This window comes from Dermacentor variabilis, chromosome 3, assembly GCF_050947875.1.
Source record: "Dermacentor variabilis isolate Ectoservices chromosome 3, ASM5094787v1, whole genome shotgun sequence".
Lineage (NCBI taxonomy): Eukaryota > Metazoa > Arthropoda > Arachnida > Ixodida > Ixodidae > Dermacentor > Dermacentor variabilis.
Window position 1 is genome coordinate 164,052,816 of NC_134570.1, and position 23,927 is coordinate 164,076,742.

The 23,927-nt window shown below is 48.3% G+C and overlaps 1 protein-coding gene across 1 annotated transcript in view; it reads right to left on the reverse strand.

The window, feature by feature from the left end:
- Nucleotides 1-639: 639 nt before the first annotated feature.
- LOC142574302 (monocarboxylate transporter 13-like) overlaps nucleotides 640-23,927 on the reverse strand; it is a 96,342-nt gene continuing 73,054 nt past the window's right edge. The window contains exon 4 of the mRNA XM_075683420.1: nucleotides 640-2,580. Within this exon, the coding sequence (XP_075539535.1) occupies nucleotides 2,378-2,580 (203 nt within the window). The 3' untranslated portion in view covers nucleotides 640-2,377. The remainder of the gene's footprint in view (nucleotides 2,581-23,927) is intronic.

Below are 23,927 nucleotides of genomic sequence, written 5' to 3' on the forward strand. Positions count from 1 at the left end.
TTATTATTATTATTATTATTATTGAAGGACACAGACAACGCATACATCTTTTGACAGCAGAGTGATTTATTATTACTGTTTCATGAAGTAGCGACGCGTGCAAGTACCGCCGCATGGCAGACGGGAATTCCAACATATTTACAACTTCACTGTGAACTACGTAATTTTGAAAAGGGGATGAAACCCGGCGCAATCTTGGAGTCGTCTTAGCGGCTAATTGTTATAGAATTTGTTTCGAGATAGTTTTCGTAAAACAAGAGTTACAGCCGTTTACTGTAGCGATATTCGCTCTGTAGATGTCCATGTACTGACAGCAGGCGCGAATTTTGTAACGTTTACAAGTTTATTGTGAACTAACTGATTAATACAAGTAAATTAAACTCAGCGTAATGACAGAGTCGTCTCAGGGGCCAATTTCTGATTTTTTTTTCCGGTATATCTACATTACACTGAGAGCTACAGAGCATTCGCAAGAAACTGGAGCCAAAATTTTTTTCTTGTCGACGCGACGCGTGGACGGAAGAACTTCGACCACCGCCGGAAGGTAACCCCCCCCCCCCCATATACAGCTTCGCTCTAAAAAAAGTAAGAATCGAGACGAAAAGAAATGGAAGAAATCGGGAGAACTCAACCCACAATGACTCGACGGTAGTGCGTTTAGGATCGAATGAATCTAGCGGCACCACATATTCCCCCGACTAAACGAATTTTGTGTGAGGCATTTGCTACAGCGGGATTCCTGTTTGGCGCTTCTCTAAGAATGCTCGGCGCCACCGAGCGCCGTTGCCGCAAAGGCTGCGCGTGGCGTCCGAAAAGAATGGCGTGCCGGTGCGTGCCAACGCTGAGATACGCGTCATGCGGCAGCCGGTCTCCTCCCTCGCGCTTCTTTCCGGAAACGCTAAGCCATCAATTCCATATAACTCCGCGCAGGGCCCCCGAGTCGCGAAGCGTGGAATCCCGGTGCCTATGAATGCCAAGTGGGTCTCTGGGTATGTGCAAGTAGACGCGTGCCATTCTTGAAACAACGCCTTGACGTCAGCTTTGGTAAACAGGTATGTGCCGCTGTGAATGTGACGTTCTACAATGATGCAAAAGATCCCTTTAATCTATGCGATGCTGAGCGGAGTCTAACTCACGTCGCAAGGGCTCCCCAAGTACAGCAACCCGGCTCCTTAGCAGGCTGCGTCACGAATGCACTGGGTATGTTCCGTTTTCTAAAAAAACCATTTGACGGCAACACTTCAGCAAGCTCCGTCATTAACGTACTGAGTACGTGAAACTCTTCAATAAAGTTCTCCCCAAATTTAGTCACTGAGTATGTGCCACTCAGCGTGCGACAGGCGAGGAAACAATTAGTAGTGTTAACAGGCACCGGTGCGTCGCGCTTCTTGTCGCGGACACCACGCTCGAACTTCTCGGCCGTGCCCCTACGTGGCGCAGCGTGTCCTGAAAGAAGAGCGAGAGAGGAGCCCAGTTGCCGCATGCCACGTTTCTAAGCGTTCGCACGCACCTGGACGTCATGCATTTCGCAGGCCACATGCAAATGTCGCCATGGCCAGATCGAGCCGAGTATTCTTAGGAGAGCACGAAAGAAGAGTTCCGCTGCAGTAAACGCATCGCAGACAACTCGCTTCGACGGTGGCAGGACGTTATGTCTCTGCATTGCTACAATAATAACGCATTACTTGGACAGCCATCGAGTGATGGGTTCTGCCGCAATTTCAGGGTCACCTGAATTCGTGAACTTTTTTCCCATAATATGTGCGTGTCGGAGGCTTCGAGCCGAAGATCACAAGTAGCTGTTATGTTAGAGTTGATATCTTGATGCATCGTAACTGCACAGCGCAATAAAAAAATGTTCACAGCACGCATGCGCACATATGCACAAGCGTTCATTGTTCAGTAAATGACAAGTGACAAAAGACAGCGCTGTCGGTAACGGGGTGTGAACGACATGGCACTTGAGTGTGGGACACGCGCTGCACCTGGGAGTCACTCATCATGGTGCTTAGGGGCCAACCACGAAGCCATGAAAAATACGGAACGAGAACACATGCAAGTCATATATAGGTACGCAAAGAGCGACACCACTTGTGCTTCTGCATGTCTCTCACTTAAGTGGAGGTCGAAGAGCGCTTCAGTTTTTATTTGTCTGCGTTGTTAAGTGGTGCAAACAAGTATCAACTGTATAAATGGTAGTCAATGCTGCACAATGTCTTCTGTTGCAGCACTCCGTTCGCATTTCTTGTGCCCTGTAAACTGCTACAAACTGTGGAGTCTGTATGGCACCTCGCCTTCACTTGTGAGACTCTCGCCGTTTGCTATCTCTCAGCAGAAGAACGAGGTAACAAGTTAGCACTGCCTTTCAAGTAACCTTTCACAAGTCAGTGTTCTCCTCTTTGACGGTTGGCAACGGCTCGGGAGTGAATATGGAGGCGTCTGGAATGACCTTGGTCACTTTTCGCTTCCTGGAGCGACCTGCGATCCAAAGACCAAGTGTGAACAAGAATGATGCACCAAGCATGCCACCGATAAGCCGGAACATGCCGTTGTAGCTGCCGTGGTTGTCCCGGAAGAAGCCTGCGATGACAAACGTTGCCCTTATGAGAAAGACGATGCATTTAGCGGAAGACAGGGCGGATCACTATCTTTCCCAGATTGGCGTCAATGGACAAGGTATGTCCTTGTCCATTGACACAAACAAAACTCGCACAATTAGCCTTTATTAGTAAAGTCGGGTAGCAACAAGAATAGCAGATTTTAATCACCGTTATTAGATACAAGATCAGCCACAAATAGGCATCACTTATTGCGAAGGTTTCGCAATAATTTTAGTGCGCCGAGCAAGATCTTCGCCGAGACATCAAGAAATTGCTTTACTGGAAGAAATTTGACAGTATGACTTCGCGCGCGCTTTGCGCTGACTGTTCCGATTAGACTCCGTTTTACTGCTTGATAACATGCTCAAGATTTATCAGATTCATTTAGACCACCTTGAAGCCAATACAATAAATAGGTAAGGCTTGCTCGTGATTTTCACCTACAACAAGTAGGTGAAATAATTCATGCGGTTTACGCGATACAGAGTCATGGTACTGAGATTTGGCTACGTGCTCCATAGCAAATTCGTCAGGGAATACTGAGTTGCTTGGCCTAAGCGCAAGAAGATTTGCTGACACCAGGAACTTGTGTAGTAGTATTAAGAGAGCAGCTTCAAAATTAATCGTGTACCGCTCTGTGTTTTAGTTCCGTCAGCAACGCGCATGCATGTTACTGTGCGGTATTGATGGGTCACAATCTGATATGCGTTTAAATTAAAGCAAGAAAACAAATAGTCAGAGAATATAGTTCAGCACAATGCGTTGGCGGGCTAGTTGGTGCGGATCCATAAATACTTTGTTTAGCGCAATACAACGGACACAAGAAAGGCAACAGGACAAGACGCCTTGTCCTGTTGTCCATTACCAAGTAATAACGCGATAGCCTTAAGGACGCCGACGCCGCACTTTCTGCGGCGTCGGCGTCCCGCGAGCGGTGTCTGACGCCGTTTCGGCAAACGATTTCCTAACCAGCCATACCCAGGTCCTCCATGTGGCACAAAGCTACTGAACTGAGTTTCTCAAGATAGAATACGTAGAAAAATCGCAAAGTACGACTTACGCAAAAACTACAGACATGATAGCGTCGGATTGTAATTTGACTATACGAGAAAACAATTCTGTTACGCCAAAATTCAATGAAACCCCTTTTCCAGCGTTTCACCACTCGTAGACCGGCCACGGCGTCCGTCATTCGCGCGCGCCGGCACGTTAGTATCTCGGAGACTACGGAGCGGGGCGCCCGGTTCCTTGCAATACCTCCATATGGCGCTCGCCTCCGCCGCATCGCGGTCCACGCAAGAGGCCGCGTTTCTACCAGAAAGCCTGCCTTCGTGCGAAGCGTTCGCGGCCAGCGTTTTCCGGTAAACATTGTGGTTACATACGCTCCAGTAGGCGGCAAGCGTGAGAAGCAGTCAGGGATCTTTGAATGCTAACGCGTTCCACTCTTAAAGGTGAAGCTTAACCGTCTTTCATATTTTTTTGCAATAAACAATCTGTTCTGTACGTTTATTATCTGTGTCCTTAGCATGCGTTTCTGTGGTACAAGGCTCCGTTACTGACTGGCGAATACACGAACAGCGAGCTTTTCACATGCACGGCAGTCTGTATTTGCGAGATATGTATACTGTTTTAGGAAAATACCCAAGCGCATTATTGGATTCGGAATAGCCTATAGGCGACAGGCGTAAGGAACGTCTAGGCGACAAGTCCTATCAAAATGCTAAGGGCACGCCGCTATTAGCAATTCTAAAGACACAACGTTGCTATACTCCTGTGCCAGCCTTTTCTACTTAGAAGTTCATAGTCGTTTATTTTTATATTGAGAACATAGAGTGCTGCTAGTCACAAACTCTGTACACAAAATTACCCCCGCTTGGGGCAAACGGCCTACGAGCTGTAACTAAGCTGGTTGGCAGCTTAAAGGGCAGCTCCCATGTGTGTGCATGGGTGTGTTTGACTGCCTAATAAAAATGAGCATTCAAATTACATTGGTTCTTCCTCATACTCAGGAGGATTATTTCTTTAGAAGCATGGAAATAAAAACTAATAAAAACAATATCGAAAGGAAAACTGGACTGCTTAGTGAAAGCCAAGAACGTTTTCACGGCGTCCTCCTTCATGTCCCATGGTGATTTGCTTTTGTGAGCCTGAAGGGCTCTAGCGTATTATCGGCGCTCGAGCCAAATGGTCCACGTAATCAAATGCGAGCATCTTGCCAGCGTGGTGGTTTCCTCTGTTTAAACAGCAATTCAGAATCAAGTTTTCCATGATAGTCGATATTCGAACGCCGCAAAGCAACTTCTTTCCTCCCAACGCTGGCAGCGGACTTCACAGCCCTTCTCGCCGTTACCAGGCTGCTTAATGAAGCAGCGAGGCCGGACTTTCCTGCTGCACATGGGCCGCCCGAGTTCGCGGAACACCAAACAATGCTGCATAGCCAGCTACTTGCAAAACACTTCGCATAACATCGCTCCCACAGTACGCGGGACCGGCAGGATTTTTATTCTCACAAAATTAATACCGACGAACAGACGGAACGAGTGATTAGTAGAAATGTTCTGGTGAGATTTGGCAACAATGGCGGAGAAATTAATGAAATGTTGCCAACGCCTAAGGAAGAAGCGCACTAGAGTAAAAAAAAACTGTAATTGTGGGGGAACTCGGGCTAGTTGCTGAAAAGTCATACTTAAATTACAGCAACCAGTGTTGCCATAAAGATATTGAAACGCGTCACTAAAGTGAGACGAAAAAGTAACTAAATGTTGTTGCGAAATCGCTAAATTTGTCGCTAAAGCTTTTTAATAAACAGTAGGAAGGTAGGCATATTGAAGCCCTATATATTATATTATACTATTATATTATAGCAAAAGACTAGAAGTTTTTATGGCTGCTACTCCCGGTCCTTGGATAATAACAGGGGACTTCAACGCTCACCACCATATATGGGGAAGAGTGGCGAGACGGGCTGCCAGAACAATATGGTTCTGAGCGGCGCGTAAAATAGGCGACCATGGAAGCGGCCTTGCTCTATGCCTGGAAAGCGCTTATGCGATGGCTCCTTTAAGCTACAGCGAATGCGTATGCAATCAGTTGGACATTGTTTGTACACTTCGAAAGCTATTGACGTCCCGAGACGCTTTCGCCGCCGCACTTCCAATACTTGCAATTTAGCAGTTGCGAATACACGCTCGGGATTTACGGGAGCCAAATGGGAAGCACGTGAAAGCGAATATAAGTGCAAAAGTAGACTACATAAATGGACGCAAACTACGACCATTTTTGGCCTGATGTAAATCTGTATGTGAACTTTAGAACTGCTGTCGCTGCGTAATGTTTTTTTCCCTTATTGTTTGCTTGGTACTGCAAACCTTCTCATCACTTTTCTCTCCTCCTTGTAAGCGACATTTTTCTTTACACTTGGCGTGGGGGGGGGGGGGGAAGGGTCCTCGCTAGAAAGGCAGCGCAAGGTATGTCAGTAGAGTCAGGCTAAGCCCATTTCGTTATTTCATATGCCTGGAAACATGCTTGGATTATTCGCGACATACGGGTTTTGCTGATCACAAGAGGTGACACAACACAGTATTTCTCAATAGTTCTAATATCGTGGTTTTGGAGTCTCCCGTACACATATGGCCATGAACGCGGTTAGGTACATGATATAGTTTTTCGAATTTTTTAGTTGAAGCCACTTCAAAGTCATTAATTTCTGTTCAAAATAATGACTTTCAAGTGGCTCCAACTAAAGAATAAATTGATTTTGCCGACTTTTCGGAAGTAAGGTATACTTTGCGTGTTTTCCGTTCTAGTATTTTTGTATGTATCACCTAAATATAACCCGCCGTGGTTGCTCGATGGCTATGGTGCTGGGCTGCTGAGTACGAGGTCGGGGGATCGAATCCCGGCCACGGCGGCCGCATTTCGATGGGGGCGGAATGCGAAAACGCCCATGTACTTAGATTCAGGTGCACGTTAAAGAACCCCAGGCGGTCGAAATTTCCAGGGTCCTCCACTACGGCGTGCCTCATAATCAGATAGTGGTTTCGGCACGTAAAACCCCATAATTTATTTTTTCCCTTAATATATTTTTCCTCCTCAAACCTTCTCTATCTGCCTTATATACTGCTACCTATAAAGTGCTACATGGCGTGCAACTTGGTGTAATACCATATATGCTCGTGTAATGACCGCACTCGTGTAAATACCGCGCGCAGTACTTAGCTAAAAAATCCAACCAAAATATTTTTAAATATTACCTGTGTATAGGTCGCACTGTTGATTTTTCAGAAGGTTGGCACTGTTGTCTTTTGTGGCGCTTAAGAGTTCCGAAGCCTTCTTTAATCGGTGGCAAAACAAGGCATACGCACCAAGTTTTGGGCTCCTCCAGGCAGCAAAAGCAGTCTCCGAGATTTAGCGGCCGCCTCCCAGAGGCTGCCGTTGCTGGTCAGTGGGCACGGAGCGTGTCCGTGGGGCATCACCATTTATTCCAACCAGCAGGTGACGCGCTACGGCGATACCCAAGACTAGCCACAGGCTGTACAAACGAATACTGTAGTTCAATAAGGTCAAGCGCTAACAAAAATATTTACGAAAAAAAATCGTTGTGTCTTTTTCTCCGTGCAGTAGCCGCACCCCCAATTTTCACCTCAAATCTGGGGGAAAAAAGCCTGCTTCATTAGACGAGCACGTACGGTAATGTGCAATGCAACGCCAAATGTGCACGTATCGACCCTACGCGGCTCGCACCTCACATCGCGTGAGAAGTGGCATGATGCGATGTAAACGGTGATAATGATGATAATGGTGATTATGGTTTGTTGCCATCCCCTTTGCAACAGGGCGGTTACAAACAGTTATACCTAGTTTGCCTGATTTAATCAGGTATGTCATACAAGGTTTTCCACTGTGGAATTCTTTCTAAATCTCCTTAATCTTCTTTTTCCTCCTGAAGACTTGTGGTCTACATGGTACCGCTACCTGTGCAATTCTGCATAGCGTGTCAAATGGTGTAATATTGCTACACGCGTGTGATATTGATTGTTTGAACGAGGTGCGTGGGCGCTATCACTCGAGAAAAGAGGAGGAAGAACAAACTGGGCTCGCGCATGAACCTAACCGGTCAGCGCTGCAACCGCTCTTGTAAGTATAACCTGTAAATAGTTGCTCGTCTTACTGACTCGTCCTTTGCGTAACATTGTGGTGTAAGGTGCCGTTAACCGTCCTCGCCACGGAGCTCTGCACAGGCCGTACCGTCGGGCTTTCCGCCGTGGCTCCCGGTGACGACACCTCGTCTCCTTCTATTCCTGCGACCACGACAACGTACGTTACTGTTACCAATCCCCGCGATCCTGGCATATTCTCCAGCCAAGATAATGTCTCGGTTGAAGACTGGCTTAACCTGTATGAGCGTGTTAGCCAAAACAACCGCTGGGACCCTATCATTATGCTAGCCAATGTCATAATCTAATTGGGCGGTACTCCTTGTGTCTGGTTCCGGACACACGCGGACGAGCTCTCTAGCTCGGATGCTTTCAAGGAGAAGCTCGTCAACCTCTTTTGAAATACCACCGGTCGGCAGCTGGCTGCTGGAAAAGAACTTGCTACCCGAGGTCAGTCTTCTATAGAACCGTATGTCTCGTACATACAAGACGTGCTCGATCTTTGCCGGAAAGTCGATGAGAAAATGGCCGAGGTTGACAAAGTCGGCCGCGTACGTAAAGGGATCGCGGACGACGCCTTGAGCTTGTTGGTCTTCAACAATGTGTCCACCATCGACGTCATTGTCAAGGAATGCCGCCACTTTGAGCTCGCCAAAATCCGCCGCGGCATTCCATAGTTCTGCCGGCTCCCTAACACGGCTGCGTCGTCGTCTTGCGTTGACCTTACCGCTTAACCATCTTTTAATGAGCACGTCACAAGTATTGTTCACCGTGGACTCGAGGCTACAAGTCCTGCGCCGTTCCATTCACGCGCACTTGAACCCACCATTGACCACCCAGCCCCAGCGATCTCCCTCATTCAGGCAGTTGTACGGAAAGAATTTGCAAACCTAGGTTTTTCTGCTGCCTGCTCCGCCTCCCGACCTGACGCCCGACCGGTGCCGACAGTTCCACCTCACGGCGATCTGTATTCCCCTCCCAGATACCGCAACCCTGCCGAGTGGAAAACTCCGGTCGACGAGCCCATTTGCTTCAGTTGCCTCCACATTGGCCACGTCGCTTGCCATGGCCGCACTTCCTGGAAGTCGCCGTATTCGAGCTCCTTTTCCTCTTCTCCTCGCCGATATGCCGACACGCACCGTTACTCGCCTCGCCGTATGCTTTCTACCTTTGACGTATCCGTCGATGTCAGTCTTCCTGCTCGCTCGCCGTCACCTCAGCGCCGTCGGTACCCGTCGGCCCAGCCACGCCGCTACTTGGCGCCTACCAATTATGGACCATCCCGGACGGAAAACTAGGCCATGCAGCTCTTGGGGGTAGTGCTGCACTACGTTCGTCCTGTCCAAATCCTCCATTAACGCTCCTCACCAACACGAACCTAACTGAAGTAGACGTACATGGTGTTCCGTTAATGGCATTTGATACTGGACCCAAGTGTTCATAATGAGCGCTAACCTATGACGTCACCTCAAAAAATTTTTTACGCCTGCCATCACTCGACTCGTACGCGTCGCCAATGGCGCCACTGTTGCCGTCAGGGTTATGTGCACTGTTCGCATAGGAAATGCTGGCCGCCATGTTCCAGTCCAGTTCACCGTGCTGACCAGTTGCCCTCGTGACCTAATCTTCGGGCGCGACTTTCTGACGACGCATTCTGCCCTCATCGACTGTTCCACCGTTAAGCTGAGCCTCCAGCTTCCTCTTTTTCAGACGTTTACCCCGAACAATCGAACACCCTCTGCACTACAGCGTTTGTTCGCTTACCTCCGAAAGCCCTAACCTTCGTCGAATTGGCCTCAATGGTAACCGTGCCTGATGGCGACTATGTCGTCGCACCTATTCGTGATGTCCTCCTGGCGCGCGACATCTATGTGCCACACTCCATCGTAACCCTTGCCGCTAATCGCATGTGTCTCCCCGTTATGAATTTCTGCTTGACGAAGCAAGTGTTACCTGAAGGCACAGCGGTGGCCACGCTCCGGTCAGTGACAGACTACCACGTCACTGCTTTCGCAGGCGACGCATCTGCAGATCCTCCTGATTACCCGCAAGATGCCTCGAACATCGACGGCGCGTTACGCCCCATGGTCGCTCTGGACCTCGCACCTGACCAAGCAGCCGCCCTCTATCGCCTTTTGCTTTCCTACCGCGACACATTTGACAATCGACGCTTAACAAGTGTCAGACGTCCCTTGTTAAGCATCACATAAACACTGGCGATGCTGTTCCCATTCACCGCCAACCGTATCGCGTGTCCACGGCAGAGCGGCAATTTATTCAGCAGGCAGTAAACAAGACGCTCGCCAGAGGCATTTTTGAGCCCTCGTCGAGTCCTTGGGCGTCGCCGGTTGTGCTCGTAGAAAGATGGCACGTGGCGTTTCTGCGTTGATTACCGCCACCTAAACCGAATTACTAAAACTGATGTTTACCCTTTACCACAAATCAACGACGCTTTTGATTGTCTTCACGGTGCCAAATACTTTTCGTCCATCGACTTTCGAACTGGCTATTGGCAGATTTCCGTCGATGAGCAAGACCAAGAAAAGGCCGCTTTCATCACTCCAGATGACCTCTACCAATTCAAGGTGATGTCATTCGGTTTATGCAATGCCCCTGCTACGTTCAAGCGGATGATCGACTCTCTGCTTCAAAGTTTCAAATGATCAACTTCCCTTCGTTACCTCGACGACGTCCTTGTGTTTTCTCCTACATTTTAGACGCACCTTGAGCGCGTCGCAGCTATCCTTGACGTCTTCCGCAAGGCTGGGCTCCAATTCAACTCATCGAAGTGCCACTTCGGGCACTGACAGATTACAGTGCCTCGTCGAGGCTTCCGGAGTACAACCCGACCTGCAGAAGGTTCGAGTAGTAACGGCTTTTCCTGTACCTCAGTCTGTCCAAGACGTCCGGAATTTTGTGGGGCTGTGTTCTTATTTCCGACGGTTCAATTTAGCAGCAATCTCTCGACCCCTCACTGAACTTCTGAAGAAAGACGTGCCTTTCACGTGGGGTTCGCCTGAGGCTGCGGCATTTTCACGCCTTATCCCAATTCTCACCAATCCACCAGTCTTGTCCCACTTGACCCGTACGCACCTACGGACGTCCGAACCGATGCCAGTGCTTCTGGAATCGGCGCCGTCTTATCGCAACGCCAACGCGGACACGACCGCGTTATCCGGCTCCTGACAACTGCAGAGCGCAACTATTCGATTAGCGAGCGCAAATGTCTTGCTTTCGTGTGGGCTTTTTGAAAGTTCCGCCCATACTTACATGGCAAGCACTTCTCCGTAAACACAGACCACCATGAGCTCTGTTGGCTTTGATCGCTCAAGGATCCTACTGGCCGGCTCGGTCGTTGGGCCCTCCGACTACAAGAATATCCCTACATAGTGACTTACAAGAAGGGACGCCCACACCAGGACGCAGATTGCCTCTCTCGCTACCCAGTCGAAGACGCGGCCTCTACGTCTGATACTGACTCCGACGCCTGTGTTCGCTGTTTTCCACTGCTTCATGTCACCGACGAGCAGCGCCGTTACCCGTCGTTGCGTATCATCGGTGACCGCCCGGAATCGTCACTCGCCGACAGTTTCCTTCGCTTTTTCACACTTCAAGATGGCGCACTCTACCGCCACAACGTTGACCCCGACGACTCTGGATTACTCCTTGTGATCCCTAAACACCTTCGTTCGGCAGTTCTCCATGCATTTCACGACCTCCCCACTGCCTCTCAGTCGGGTCTATCACGTACCTACGACCGGAGCCGCCGACGCTTCTTTTGGCCAGGGCTTGCTCGCTCTGTTTGAAGATACGTAGCTGCGAGTGAGAAATGTCAGCGACGCAAGACACCATCGACGGTCCCTGCTGGGTACCTTCAACCACTCGACATTCCCCCGAACCATTCTTTCGGGTTGGTTTGGGCTTACTTGGCCCTTTTCCTCTTTCCACGGATTACGCCACGCGCTATGCCATCACCCGAGCGCTTTCTACAAGCTGCGCCACCGATGTCACCGATTTTCTTCTACGCGACGTGATTTTATTACATGGACCTCCGCAACAACTTCTCATAGACCGTGGCCGGACATTCCTGTCAAAAGTTATCGCGGACTCCTGCAGTCTTGTGCCACGAGGCACATGCTATCCACGTCATACGATCCGCAAACAAAAGGCCTCATGGAGCGTCTCAACCGCACTCTCACAGACATGCTCGCGAAATATCTCTTCAGACCACACTGACTGAAACCTCGCTCTACCGTTTGTCACATTTCTTTATAATTCCTCGCGCCACGGCGCTGCCGGTTATTCCCCATTTTTCCTTTTGTTCGGTCGAGAACCAGCACTGCCACCCATCACAACCATCCCTGTTTAGGCGGCACCGACCAGTGAATATGCACTTGACGCCATCGCCCGCTGTGCCCACGCTAGGGAAATTGCCCGTGACCGCCTTCTGAAGTCCCAAGGGAGTCAAACGCGTTTGTTTGTACGACCGGCGACACCGAGACTTGGACTTCCCGCCCGGTTCTTTGCTGCTTCTATGGTCTTCATCACGTCAGGTTGGCCTGTCAGAAAAACTACTGGCTTGTTACACAGGTCCATACCGAGTGTTTCGTGCCGTGACTCCTGTCATCTACGAGGTCGCCCCTGACGCCCCATCTGCTTCCCAGTCCAGTGATATCGCGCACGTTACACAACTGAAGCAGTATCACCCTCCCAGTGATGAGATTCAGACGCCCCGGGATGTCGCTTCTGCCGCCGGGGGATTATGCTACACGCGTGTGATATTAGATTGTTTGAACGAGACGCGTGGGCGTCATCACTCGAGAAAAGAGGAGAGATAACGAACGGGGCATGCACGGTGAATCTAACCGGTCAGCGCTGCAACCGCTGTTGTAAATATAACCTGTAAATAATTGCTCATCTTACTGACTCGTCCTTCACGTAACAATATTATGCAACTCGAATGCAGAATGTACACGTCTCGACGCTACAAGGCGCACTAAGATGCGTGTATAAGGAATTTTTACACTACAAGCTAGCAGGCGCTGGCCTGGCTCAGTGGTAGAGTAGCTGACTCCCGCGCAGCGGGACCGGGTTCGTTCCCAGCGGGAACAGAGAGACAAAAGAAGCCTTTATTTAGTTAGAGAGTTGTGTTTAGCCAGGTCATATTGCACTGATAGATGGCCAGCATGTCGAGCCTGCTGTGGACTTCATAGGCCCGCCGGAGGGTCCGGTCTTAGATGCCCGTGTCCAGGGTAGATGCAGGCTTTCCCAGTCGTCTGGAAGCTGGATTTTCCTTACATCTGGAGAAGGGGGGGGGTCTTCCTTGCATACTTTAAGTGTATGATTCAGGGTAGCTCTCTCATAGCGTAGTATGCAATCGGGAGAAAATTGTGATAGAAACTGTGGGGTTTTCAGTCGTGCTATTGGGACAAATGAACGACAACCCAGCAGTGCAAACAATCCCAATGGCACTTATTGCACCTTTCATAGACTAATTTCAGCTAGCCGTGTTGCTATCCACAATAGATGCCGATGGGCGCGCCACAAATCACGGAAGTTCGACTCGCCGCGACCGGATAACGAGAGAATCCATGCTGGACACCAACGCCTAGTCATTTGCGCGTACGGTCACGCGAACGGTGGCGCGTTCGAACGATCGTGTTCGTCCATTCCGGGGAAGGCCTCGCGAGAGTTCTCGCAGAAGCATGGATCGGCGCACGCGCAGAAAGTCCGCGCCGCTTGCCGATTCCGAGCCAAAGAGCAAGAGCCTTCTCCTCATTGCGCCTAGGTAACCCCGCCACGAGGTGGCGTTAGCAGAGCAACACTTTGCTATTGGCTAGAGATTTTGTGGCGGATGGACGTGCTCTTTAGGGCTCCGTGGCGGCGATGAAATCATAAGTTTTTATGCATGCTTCTAGCTTGCTGCTGTTCTTGATTTGCTCATATTTTTCAGCCTTTAAATAATAATTCGGTAGTTTTCTTCTTTTTTGTCTCTTTTTCTTTCGTTTCTGAGGGTGTGTTTTGTGTACATTTGGTCTTGCAGGTGTGATAGGAGTTTGGACTATTTGAATGTCGCGGCCGAATGCGCGTGACTGCTGTGCGGCGGCGACGGACGAAGAGGAAGAGAAGAGCCGGTGTCTGGGCGGGGACGGCAGCCATGCGATCTGCCTGAGCTGCCTGGGCTGGCCTTCCGAACGAGCTGAGCAGTCATCTACCCAAGGCCGGTGTTCCTGGGTGTGCTGGCAGAACAGGCCGGGCTGTCCTTGGGCTTCAACCGGCCTGCTCCACTGCTGGGCGAGCATCCGACGCCGACATATTCCGGTGCAGCTAAGCCTTCCGAACGGTCTACCCTGTGGCGGGCAGACGTCCCGACCCAGCGGTCGCGTGAGTGGCTCGTCGTGTGCCGGGCATCCGCCCCGGCCTCCAGCCTGCGCCACTCGCCGCTCCGGATTCATCTTGCGCCTCTTCGTGCCGTGAGTGTGTGATACCGACGCGCTATTGGACGCCTTTCTACATTGACGCTGAGCGTGACTATACTTAAGCCACAGACACTCATGAAGGGAACTGTGTGTGTGTTATCGTGTACGTTATCCTAGTCCCGTCCCCGCGTTATTAAAGCCTCTCTTTGTTCATTGTGCCATCCCTGTGTGTTTGAGGCCTGGGCCCACATCTTCCTATCACACAGGATAACCAGAGCGCCCTTTCGCGCCCTTTCGCGCCCTTTCGCGCCCTTTCGCGCCACGTGTTTCAGCACGTGCAACCGGGTGGGACGTTGAGTCTTTATAGCTTTTAAATAGTAGCTTGGAAGTGGCAAGACTAATAGCTAGTAGAGGTTTTACTGTGTATGTGTTGGTAGGAAAGTGAAATTGTGGCCGCGTTGTTGAATATCTGCGAAAACGTGTCATACCTTAAGTGTCTGCGGCATTGATTGCTTTTCAAGCATTGGTGAAAATTACTTTGCGACATTTTAAGGATTTAGATCCTGTTCTTATCGGTTTTTGCCAGAAGGCACGTGCTCTGCATTATTATATTATTGTAGAATTTTGATTAGAAAAAGCCGTGGAATACATGACAAGAAAGCCGGGAAAGCAGGTTGTACGCGGCGCGTCCCTCAAGGCAGATAAGGGAACGGATGAGAATGGAGAGAGAACCGAGTCAATCGTCACGCACTCTGATGTAGATGCTAGGCTGGCGAAAATGGAGGCTTTACAGGAAGAGCTGGTCAAACAGATTGAAGAGCTCAAAAATGAGCTAAATAGGGAGCCTGATGCACGGAAGGCAGTTGAAAAAAGACTTGCAGCAGCCGAGGAAAATTGGAGGACGCTTAAACTTCACCTTCAATAGTGGAACGCGATAGCGTTACTGTTGTGTAGCCACTCTCGTCCTAGCAGTGGTGGTCCTGCTTGGCCGACGACGTAGAGCGGCAGTTGCGCCGTCCGTACACTATGCTGCACGTTGACAACCGCGACGCCACAAGGTCGGACGAGTGCTCCGGTATAGGTGCGTAGGAGGACGTCAATTGATCGGCAGCTGGTAGAAGGAAACCGCTTTTTAACCTGCTTGAAAGGCATGATTGACACTGCAGCTCCCGTGTCGAGTTCCATTTCTACCAGTGCATCATTTATATTTAGTTTAACAAAAATGGGAGCGCGGCTGGCAGCCCCTTGTTTGGAAATGCTGATTAGTCGGCTCCTGTGTCAAAATACTTAGCGTTTTCAGGCTCCGTTTATTCTTATACCCGTCATGAGATTGCCTGTTGCTGCTCCGACAGGCTCTTTGAATGTGTCCTTTCTTCGAACACTTAATACATGTATCGTTAATGTGAGCGCATACTGCATGAGTGTGGCTCGGGGAACCGCAGTGGTAAAAAACTAGTAGCGCGTTACCAGCTCTCGCTTGCACCTCGTACAGATCAGCATGTGCCTCTCTACAGTTTTCTTCAAATTTGTGCAGCTGTGTGGCCAATGATTCCACGACTCGAGTCTCGGCGACATTCTTCCGGGCTGCTTCCATGGCCAGGGCGCGGTGCTCTGCTCTCGAGAACGTTAATGTGTCACCCTCGGTAAAAAAGTACTCGCGGCAAGTCCTCACGGAGCAGTCCACAAACGAAACGATCCCGCAGTGCTTCGTCTAAGCTGGCTCCAAACTGGCAGGTCTGAGAGAACTTGCGAAGTTCCGCAACATATTCCGGCAGGGGCTCACCTTCATGCTGTGCTCTGCGGTTGCACTTGGCTCGTTCGCCGATTATGGACGGCACTGCGGCCAGGTGGGCGTCCAAGATGCAATTCAGCAACCCATACTTTCGCGGGCCGATGATGTTGAGGAATGCGTGCACCTTGTCGCTGTCAGGAACCTTGTTGACAATCAGAGAAGATGTCAACCTCTCCTCGTACGCCGTCCAGTCACTTGCGCTAACATCAAATGAGTCTATCTGGCCAAGCTGTCCATTCGACTGCATTGTCGCTTCATTGTTATACATGCACAGACAGCAGCAAAATCAGCATCCTTCAAAATCCAACTTCAAACAGAGGCTGATTTTGAAAAGACTTGCCTTCTTCACCAAACTGACCGCTGCCTTCGTCCCATCCTCGTCGCCAGTGTTGTGTCTCAGGTCAGTGGGTGATCAGGCAAGGGTTCCAACAGGAAAACGCTCTTTATTACCCGAAGCTTACGGGCTCCTGGTTATGTCAAGAATCAACGGTTAGTGCACATAGCACGACATTATAAGCACTTGTGCGCACATGCGCACTAACAGCAGTCTGCTTCAAAAGCGTGGCAGTTTGGGCGAGTTGGTATGTCATAACTGTTTAAGGCCATTAGCGCAGCTCAGGACGAGCAAAAAAGGAAAGAGGTAGGGGTAATCAAGCGCTCACCCTGTTTTCCGCTCCCTTTGATTACCCCTACCTCTTTCCTTTTTTTGCTCGTCCTGAGCTGCGCTAATAGCCTTAAAGCAGTCTGCTTATCAGGCGCGCTATCGCCGACACAATACTCCTCATGCCTATCGGAGCACTCCTCACGCTACAACGCACGAGGCGCCGGCCTATTTGTTGTTGGGTCGACGCTTGCGTACGCGCCTTGACGTGCTCAAACCTGTGGTGGTGGAGAGGGGGGCTTACGAACAGTTCAAACAGACGGTGAACCGACCATGTCGAGTGCGCGAAGTCACTCTTGGTGATCATGTTCTCGCACACAATTACAGGGGACAGCCAAAATGGATGCCAGCAGTTGCAATGGCCCAGGCTGGACCAGTGTCTTTCAAGGCTCATGTATCAACCCTTTCAGGATGCTTCGAGTGGCGGCGTCACAAGAACCAGTTACTTCAACGCACGAAAGTGCCTGCGGAAAATGTCGTTCAAGACGATGAGCTCTACGTGGGGCCCCACAGCGACCTCGGATCGTGACCAGCTGCGGAAAACGTCGTTGAATGCGATGGGTTCTCCGTGGGGCCACACAGCGACCCCGGATCGGGACCAGCACTTTCAGTACCACCGACGTCGCAGGATGACACTTCACGGGGCGACGAGGATCGACGCTACCCAATTCGAAATCGTCGACCACCTGACAGGTTCCAAGCAGGAACGTGAACTTTGATAGTTTCATAATAAAAGCGGAGGAAGTGTTGTGTCGGCGATAGCGCGCCTGATAAGCAGACTGCTGTTAGTGCGCATGTGCGCACAAGTGCTTATAATGTCGTGCTATGTGCGCTAACCGTTGATTATTGATGTAACCAGGAACCCGTAAGCTACGGGCAATAAACACCGTTTTCCTGTTGGAACCCTTGCCTGATCATCCACTGACCTGAGACACAACAGTTATCGCACCCCGTTCGCGCCGCCCGCTCATTCGCTCGGCATGCTCTTGACGACGCGAAGGGGAGAAGCGGGCGAGTGGCGCGCCACCTGTCGGGGCAGCGACGTACATTGCGAGGAGGCGGTCTTCTGTGTTTGCCGCAAGATGGCTCTGCGTGTGCGCCAAACGCAGAAGAAATCTAGCGGAAATGTACTTCGCTACTCGTTTAACTGCGACTTCTGTAATTTACATGCTCATAGTTAGCGATATACACCACAGTATAAATTTTACGGCACGTTTCTAAGGCAACACCGCATTCACTAGAGGCGCTTTTCTCCCGCTTTGAACCATCGAACTTCTGGCTGAGTGGTAGCGTCTCCGTCTCACACTGCGGTGACCCTGGCTCATTTCCCACCCAGCCCATATTAATACCTTCTTTATGTCCATCAGTGATGGAGGAGACTGCTGGTAAAAGTCGCTTTAAAGGCAAGCGACTGGATTAGAGCCCGCAGCCTCCTTTACAAGACAAACAGTGATTGAACAGGAGATATATATATATATATATATATATATATATATATATATATATATATATATATATACATAGCATGACTACATGGGAAATATGCAAAAAAATAAACGCAATACAGAAATTACCTGAAAAACGCTCTTCATTATTTAAGAAAGATTGAGTGACAAAATGTTCACGTAAACCTCGTACGTCAGTTATATAAAGACTTGATTTCAGAAACAAATTTAAAAGTGTTGGTAGTGTGTATGATATCTTTTGTGTAAAATAATTTGCACGCGGAGTCACTACGTTCCACTGTTCCGTACACCTTGTGATGTAAGAATGCGTGTTCCAGGTGAGATTAGATAACTCATGAAACAACTTTAAGTTCTCTTTTACCTCCCGTTTGAAAGTGACTTAATTTATGAATATAAAGGTTAAACACGGGTATTATATTTTCTTTCGGAAATGAGTCTGATCTGTGGGCATTGTAAGGCAGGTTAAATAGTACTCGAAAATTTTTTTTCTGAAGTATATGTATCTTTTCTAGATTCGTACGTGAGGTGGTACCCCACAGGAGCAGACAGTAATAAAGCGTAGAAAAAATAGGGTGTTATAAACAAGAACCTTGATTCTGTAAGGTAAAAGAGGTCTCAGCCGTACCATCATGCTAACAACACGAGATAATTTGCCCAATATCGATTCTATGTGCATGTCACAAAGCATATTTCGTGTGAAAATAACTGGAAGTATTTTAAAACTATCTAGAATTTCTGTGTTTACATCGTCATAAACAAGGTTGATGGAACTGATTATTTGCTTAGATTTGGGCCTAAATATTATTGCTTTTGTTCTTTATATTGATTTTTAGGCAGTTTTGTTTTGACCATACATGAAGAATTTTCAGAGCAATGTTAGCTTTATTCTCAAGGCTACTAGAGTCAGGCGATGAAAACAATATACTGGCATCGTCTGCGTACATTACGTATTTCGCATGTTTATAGATATTGTTACGGTGAAGGGCACGAAAAAGTTGAATTGGACTAGACCAAGACGAAGTCTGGCAGTTGCCTGAACGCCATATACGCCAGTTGTAAATATACGTTATTTTACACTTGTGGGCCTGCTTTCTTCCTGCAACATTTTGGTGGAAGGTGCAGGGTACAATCACGGAACTTCGCAGCCGACGTCATCTACCTGCCTCCACAATGGCAAATCAACCGACACAAGCGAAAACGCCTCAGCAGCCCGTGCCAACGGTCATCCTCACTCATCCGCTGGGCCCAGGGATATATTGTGGCACGGACAACGCCGACGTCGAGGACTGGCTTACGATGTACGAACGAGTGTGCGACAACAACAGGTGGGATCCAACAATGATGCTAGCAAACGTGATATCTAAGAGCAACTGCGATGCAATGGTACGACACACACGAAGCTGACCTAACGAGCTGGGATGTCTGCAAAGAAAAAATGCGAGACCGGTTTGGCAGACCTGTCGGTCTTCAGCTGGCAGCAAAAAAAGAACTTGCGTGTCGCGCTCAAACGTCCACAGTATCCTATGTCGTCTACATACAGGATGTGCTGGCCATGTACGTTTCCGACGATCACCGTGACTGGGACGTCGCTTTACCATACATCACTTTCGCATACAGCTCGTCCCGTCACGACACTGCCGGATTTTCACCATTTTACCTTTTGTATGGCCGCGACCCCTCCTTGCCCTATGACACGTTGCTACCTTCCGCAGTACAATCACCCAGCACTGGTTACGCTCGCAATGCTATTAGCTTAGCCGCCCAGGCCCGAGATGTCGCCAGTCATCGCCTCACAGTCTCGAAAGCTTCTCAAAAGCGACGCTACGACCTTCGGCACCAAGACTACCATTTTTCACCAGGTTCCCTTGTCCTTCTCTGGACGCCTTCACGTCGCGCCGGCTTGTCGGAAAAACTACTTCACCGTTATTCTGGTCCGTACTAGAACTTACGCCAACTGTCCGACGCGACATACGAAATCGCCCCAGTCGGTCAGCCTTCAGTGCATCCCAACGTCACCAGCGATGTTGTTCACGTCGCCAGGCTTAAGCCCTAAGTCCCCCATTAAGTGAGGCTCTATAACTTGCACCGGGACGAACCTACTCCGCCGGGAGGGTGATGTTACGGTGAAGGGAACGAAGAAGTTGAATTGGACTAGACGAAGACGAAGTCTGGCAGTTGCCTGAACGCCATATACGCCAGTTGTAAATATACGTTATATTACACTTGTGGGCCTGCTTTCTTGTAACAATATTTACTACGTCATTTATATATACACTTAACAGGAACATGCCAAAAATAGTATCCTGAGGAACGCCTCTGGTGATATGTTTCAAATTTGATCGGCCATTGTTTATTTCAACATATTGATAGCGATTATCAAGATGAGATTTTATAGGGCTTCTACAGTGCCCTCGAATACCGTAGATTTCAAGCTTACCAAGTAGAACCGAGGGAAGGATGCAATCAAATCAATATCAATACCAAGGACAATGTTCTTCATTTCAAATTGCGATAAAATAAATTCTTTTTGATGGAGCAGAGCTAATTCTGTAGACCGCCGTTTTCTGAATCCAAACTGGGCTGGAGAAATTAGGCTGTGCTTGTCAAAAAACTTTGAAACCTGCATTAGTATTACTTTTTCTAGACCCTTCGAAAAAACAGGTAGTATAGAAATGGGTCTGTAATTTTTAGTATCATTAACGTCACCTTTCTTGAACAATACCGACACTCTGGCTATTTGCATCCGTTTAGGAAAGATAGCGCTTGACAACGGCAAATTAAAGATATAGGTAATTTAGGGGGAAATGACATCAAGCACATACTTCATAGGGCGAATCTGTATGCCTTCTGCATCGCAACTTGAGCTATTTTTAGTGAAAGGAAAACTGATGTCAACTCGTGCTCAATAAACGGGTGAAGAAAGAGTGAAGATGAATTTCTGTTTGGCTTAAATTCACTAATATCAGACGACGCACTACCACCACAAAAGTTTACAACGTAATCATTAAAAACACCTTCAAGAGCACTTCCCGATACTTCGTTTCCACCAAGTATTAGAGTTTGTACTCGCGGAGCTGATTTTCGACGATTTAAGACATCATTTAACTTTTTCTATAAGGTATCAGGTTTGCTCAACCCTCGAATTCTGCATGAAAATAGGACTTCCTATGCAATTTTAGTTCCTTATTTAGCTTGTTTCTATATGACTTGTATTCCTTTAATGTACTTGGATCCTTAGTCTTGAGGAACTTGTGATAGAGCGCATTTTTATAATTAATTCCTTTTAGCGATTTGGGGGTTATCCACGGCTTCCGTAATTTTTTACCGAGCCTGAGCTTTTTTTTCTGAAAGATGGTTCTTATATATTCGAGAGGCTTCATCAATAAGCTTGCCATACGCGATTTCCACGTTCTCTCTCTCTAAAACTTGTATAAGGTTGCGCCGTAGAAGTTCGTCTCTGAAGCTATCTAGACGTGTTTGAGTAATACTTTGACATAGGATATACTCCTGCTTCCTGTTCTTTCTAAAGTTGTGTTTTCTTATAAAAAGAAGTACTGGAAGGTGATCACTAAGATCGTGTGACATCACCCCGGCAGTAGCATTTTCAGTGTCAGCATTTGTAATGAGCAAGTCCAACAATGTTTCAGTTTCGGATGTAATCCTTGCTGGCGTACAGATTAAATTTTCGTAACTATTTGAAGCTAAAATATTTAACATAGTCTCTTGTGGTACAGAAGTGGTCAGCATGTCGATAATAAAATCACCAGCAGACACCAGGTAATTGCTATTTTCTGTAGTAAAAGACAGCAGCTTTTCATCTTCATCTATACTGGACACTTTAGTCATCACAAAAATAGTCATCACAATAGCCATCACAAAGAAAGGAATTGTAAAACATGCGTCATTTGCCACTGCTGGCACGACCTTGTAATACTGTCCAAATAATCCTGCAAAGAAATGCCGTTACCAGCGTTCCTAACCTGCCCATATAAAACACCATCCTCGGCAAACAAATGCATGCAGGGCGATATACCTACAGAAATATCATTAACGAAAATAAGGAATAAGAGCAGCCCAAGAACGGAGCCTTATGGCACGCATAACGAAACATCAACATTGAATGAACACCTCCCATTTAAAAACGTGCATTGACGCCTGGTGAACAAGTAATTGGTTATCCAAGTTACCAAATTCTCGTCCAAATTTAGAATGTGCAATTTAGCTGCCCAACACCATAGCCAATAAGCAACCAAGGCGGACCTGCATTAATCAGCACAGGTCCTTTTCGCGCCAATTCCCCTGTTTGCAATCCGTTTGATTAGACGGGTTGTCTGGTGGGTGCTGGCAGAAAGCCTGTTGATGGTTTCGGTGTTTTTGCCATTGCTATAAGTGTCTGCAATTTCGGGATGGGTTGGCCGCTAACTTAACTGTGATGGGTATCGGATCTTCCTGTACCCGCCTACTTCTGACTTTACCTCGAATGACGAGGAGTTCAGACATAGGCTGCGAGCAGGTAGGCCATGCTTGCGTGGCGTAACTTTCTACTTGATCAACCGCCAATTATGAAGCTGCCTCGATTTCCTCCTCGTTGCCTTTATTTGTCCAGAGGGTGATATCATTGGCGTAGAGGGTGTGATTTAAGTTGGAATTCGGCAAGTGTAGCTAACAGAAGAATGAGCATTAAATTGAACAGAAATGGTGAAGGACCCAGCCTTATGGAGTGCCTTGGGTGCGTAAAGTTATTGGGCGGGTGTTATGACGGCTTTGCGTTTGAACAAAAAGGATCGGGCATAATTGTAAGTTTTGATGCTTGAATTAACATTACTTAGATTTGCGAGGAATACTCTGTGTGAGACGATGTCAAAGGCCTTATTTAAGTCAAGGCCCTGAACAGGTGTGGTATGTTTTCTTTCTCTGTCGATGATGATCCGTGTGAGATGGATAATGACATCCTGAATGGATAAGTTTGCCATGAAGTCAATCATTGTGTGTGTGATAAGCGTCTTGCTCTCAGCGTAGTTCTGAAGTGTACTAAGGAAAATATGCTCCATTAGCTTGCCCTATTACCAGCGTTAGCTTTTTGCTAGGCTTATGGATGAAAGTAATATTGTCCTGCGTCCAGCGTTGTGGGAGGGTGCCTGATTGCCCCTGATGATTGAGTAAATGTGTTAGAGTTAGGATAGACTTAGGGTCCAGATTTCGGTTACTTAATACTTACTCCATCCGCTCCAGGTGCTGAGCCTGTCCGGAGTTAGTCTATCGCGTTCCACACTACTGCGTCCTCGATGTCCCTGTCTAGGTACGCATTGTCTAACCCGGTGTAGCCTGGCAGCGATCATTGTCTGTGGTGCTTACACGTCGCCGTTGCAATTCGTTAATGAGTGTGTCCTGTCTACCCGGGTTAAGGTGTATAAGTCGAGTCAATTCATCTTTTCTGACCGATTGATTGGCACTAGGGTCTAGGAGATGCTTGAGTAGCAGCCACGTCTTCTTGGTTCCCGACTGTTCAGTCCTGCTCTTGCAAATTTGGCCCCACTGTTGCTTTTCCTATTCAAGGGTATATTGTTTAATCTCCCTTTCTAGATGAGCGATTTTCACACGGAGTGTCCCATTGAAGCGCTGTGTTTTGCCGCGCTTAAGAAGGCTGACATGCGCTTCCGACATGTGGAGTAATTTAATGCCCTTGGTGCGTTGCTCATCAGACGCAGGTGCCATCGAAGTGGCACGTTCTACATCCGAGGCAACATCGGATGACGTATTCCAGGTTAGATATGTCGGTTGGAGTGCTTTACTCCCGAATTTTCGAAAATTTGTTCCATTTCGTAATTTTCGA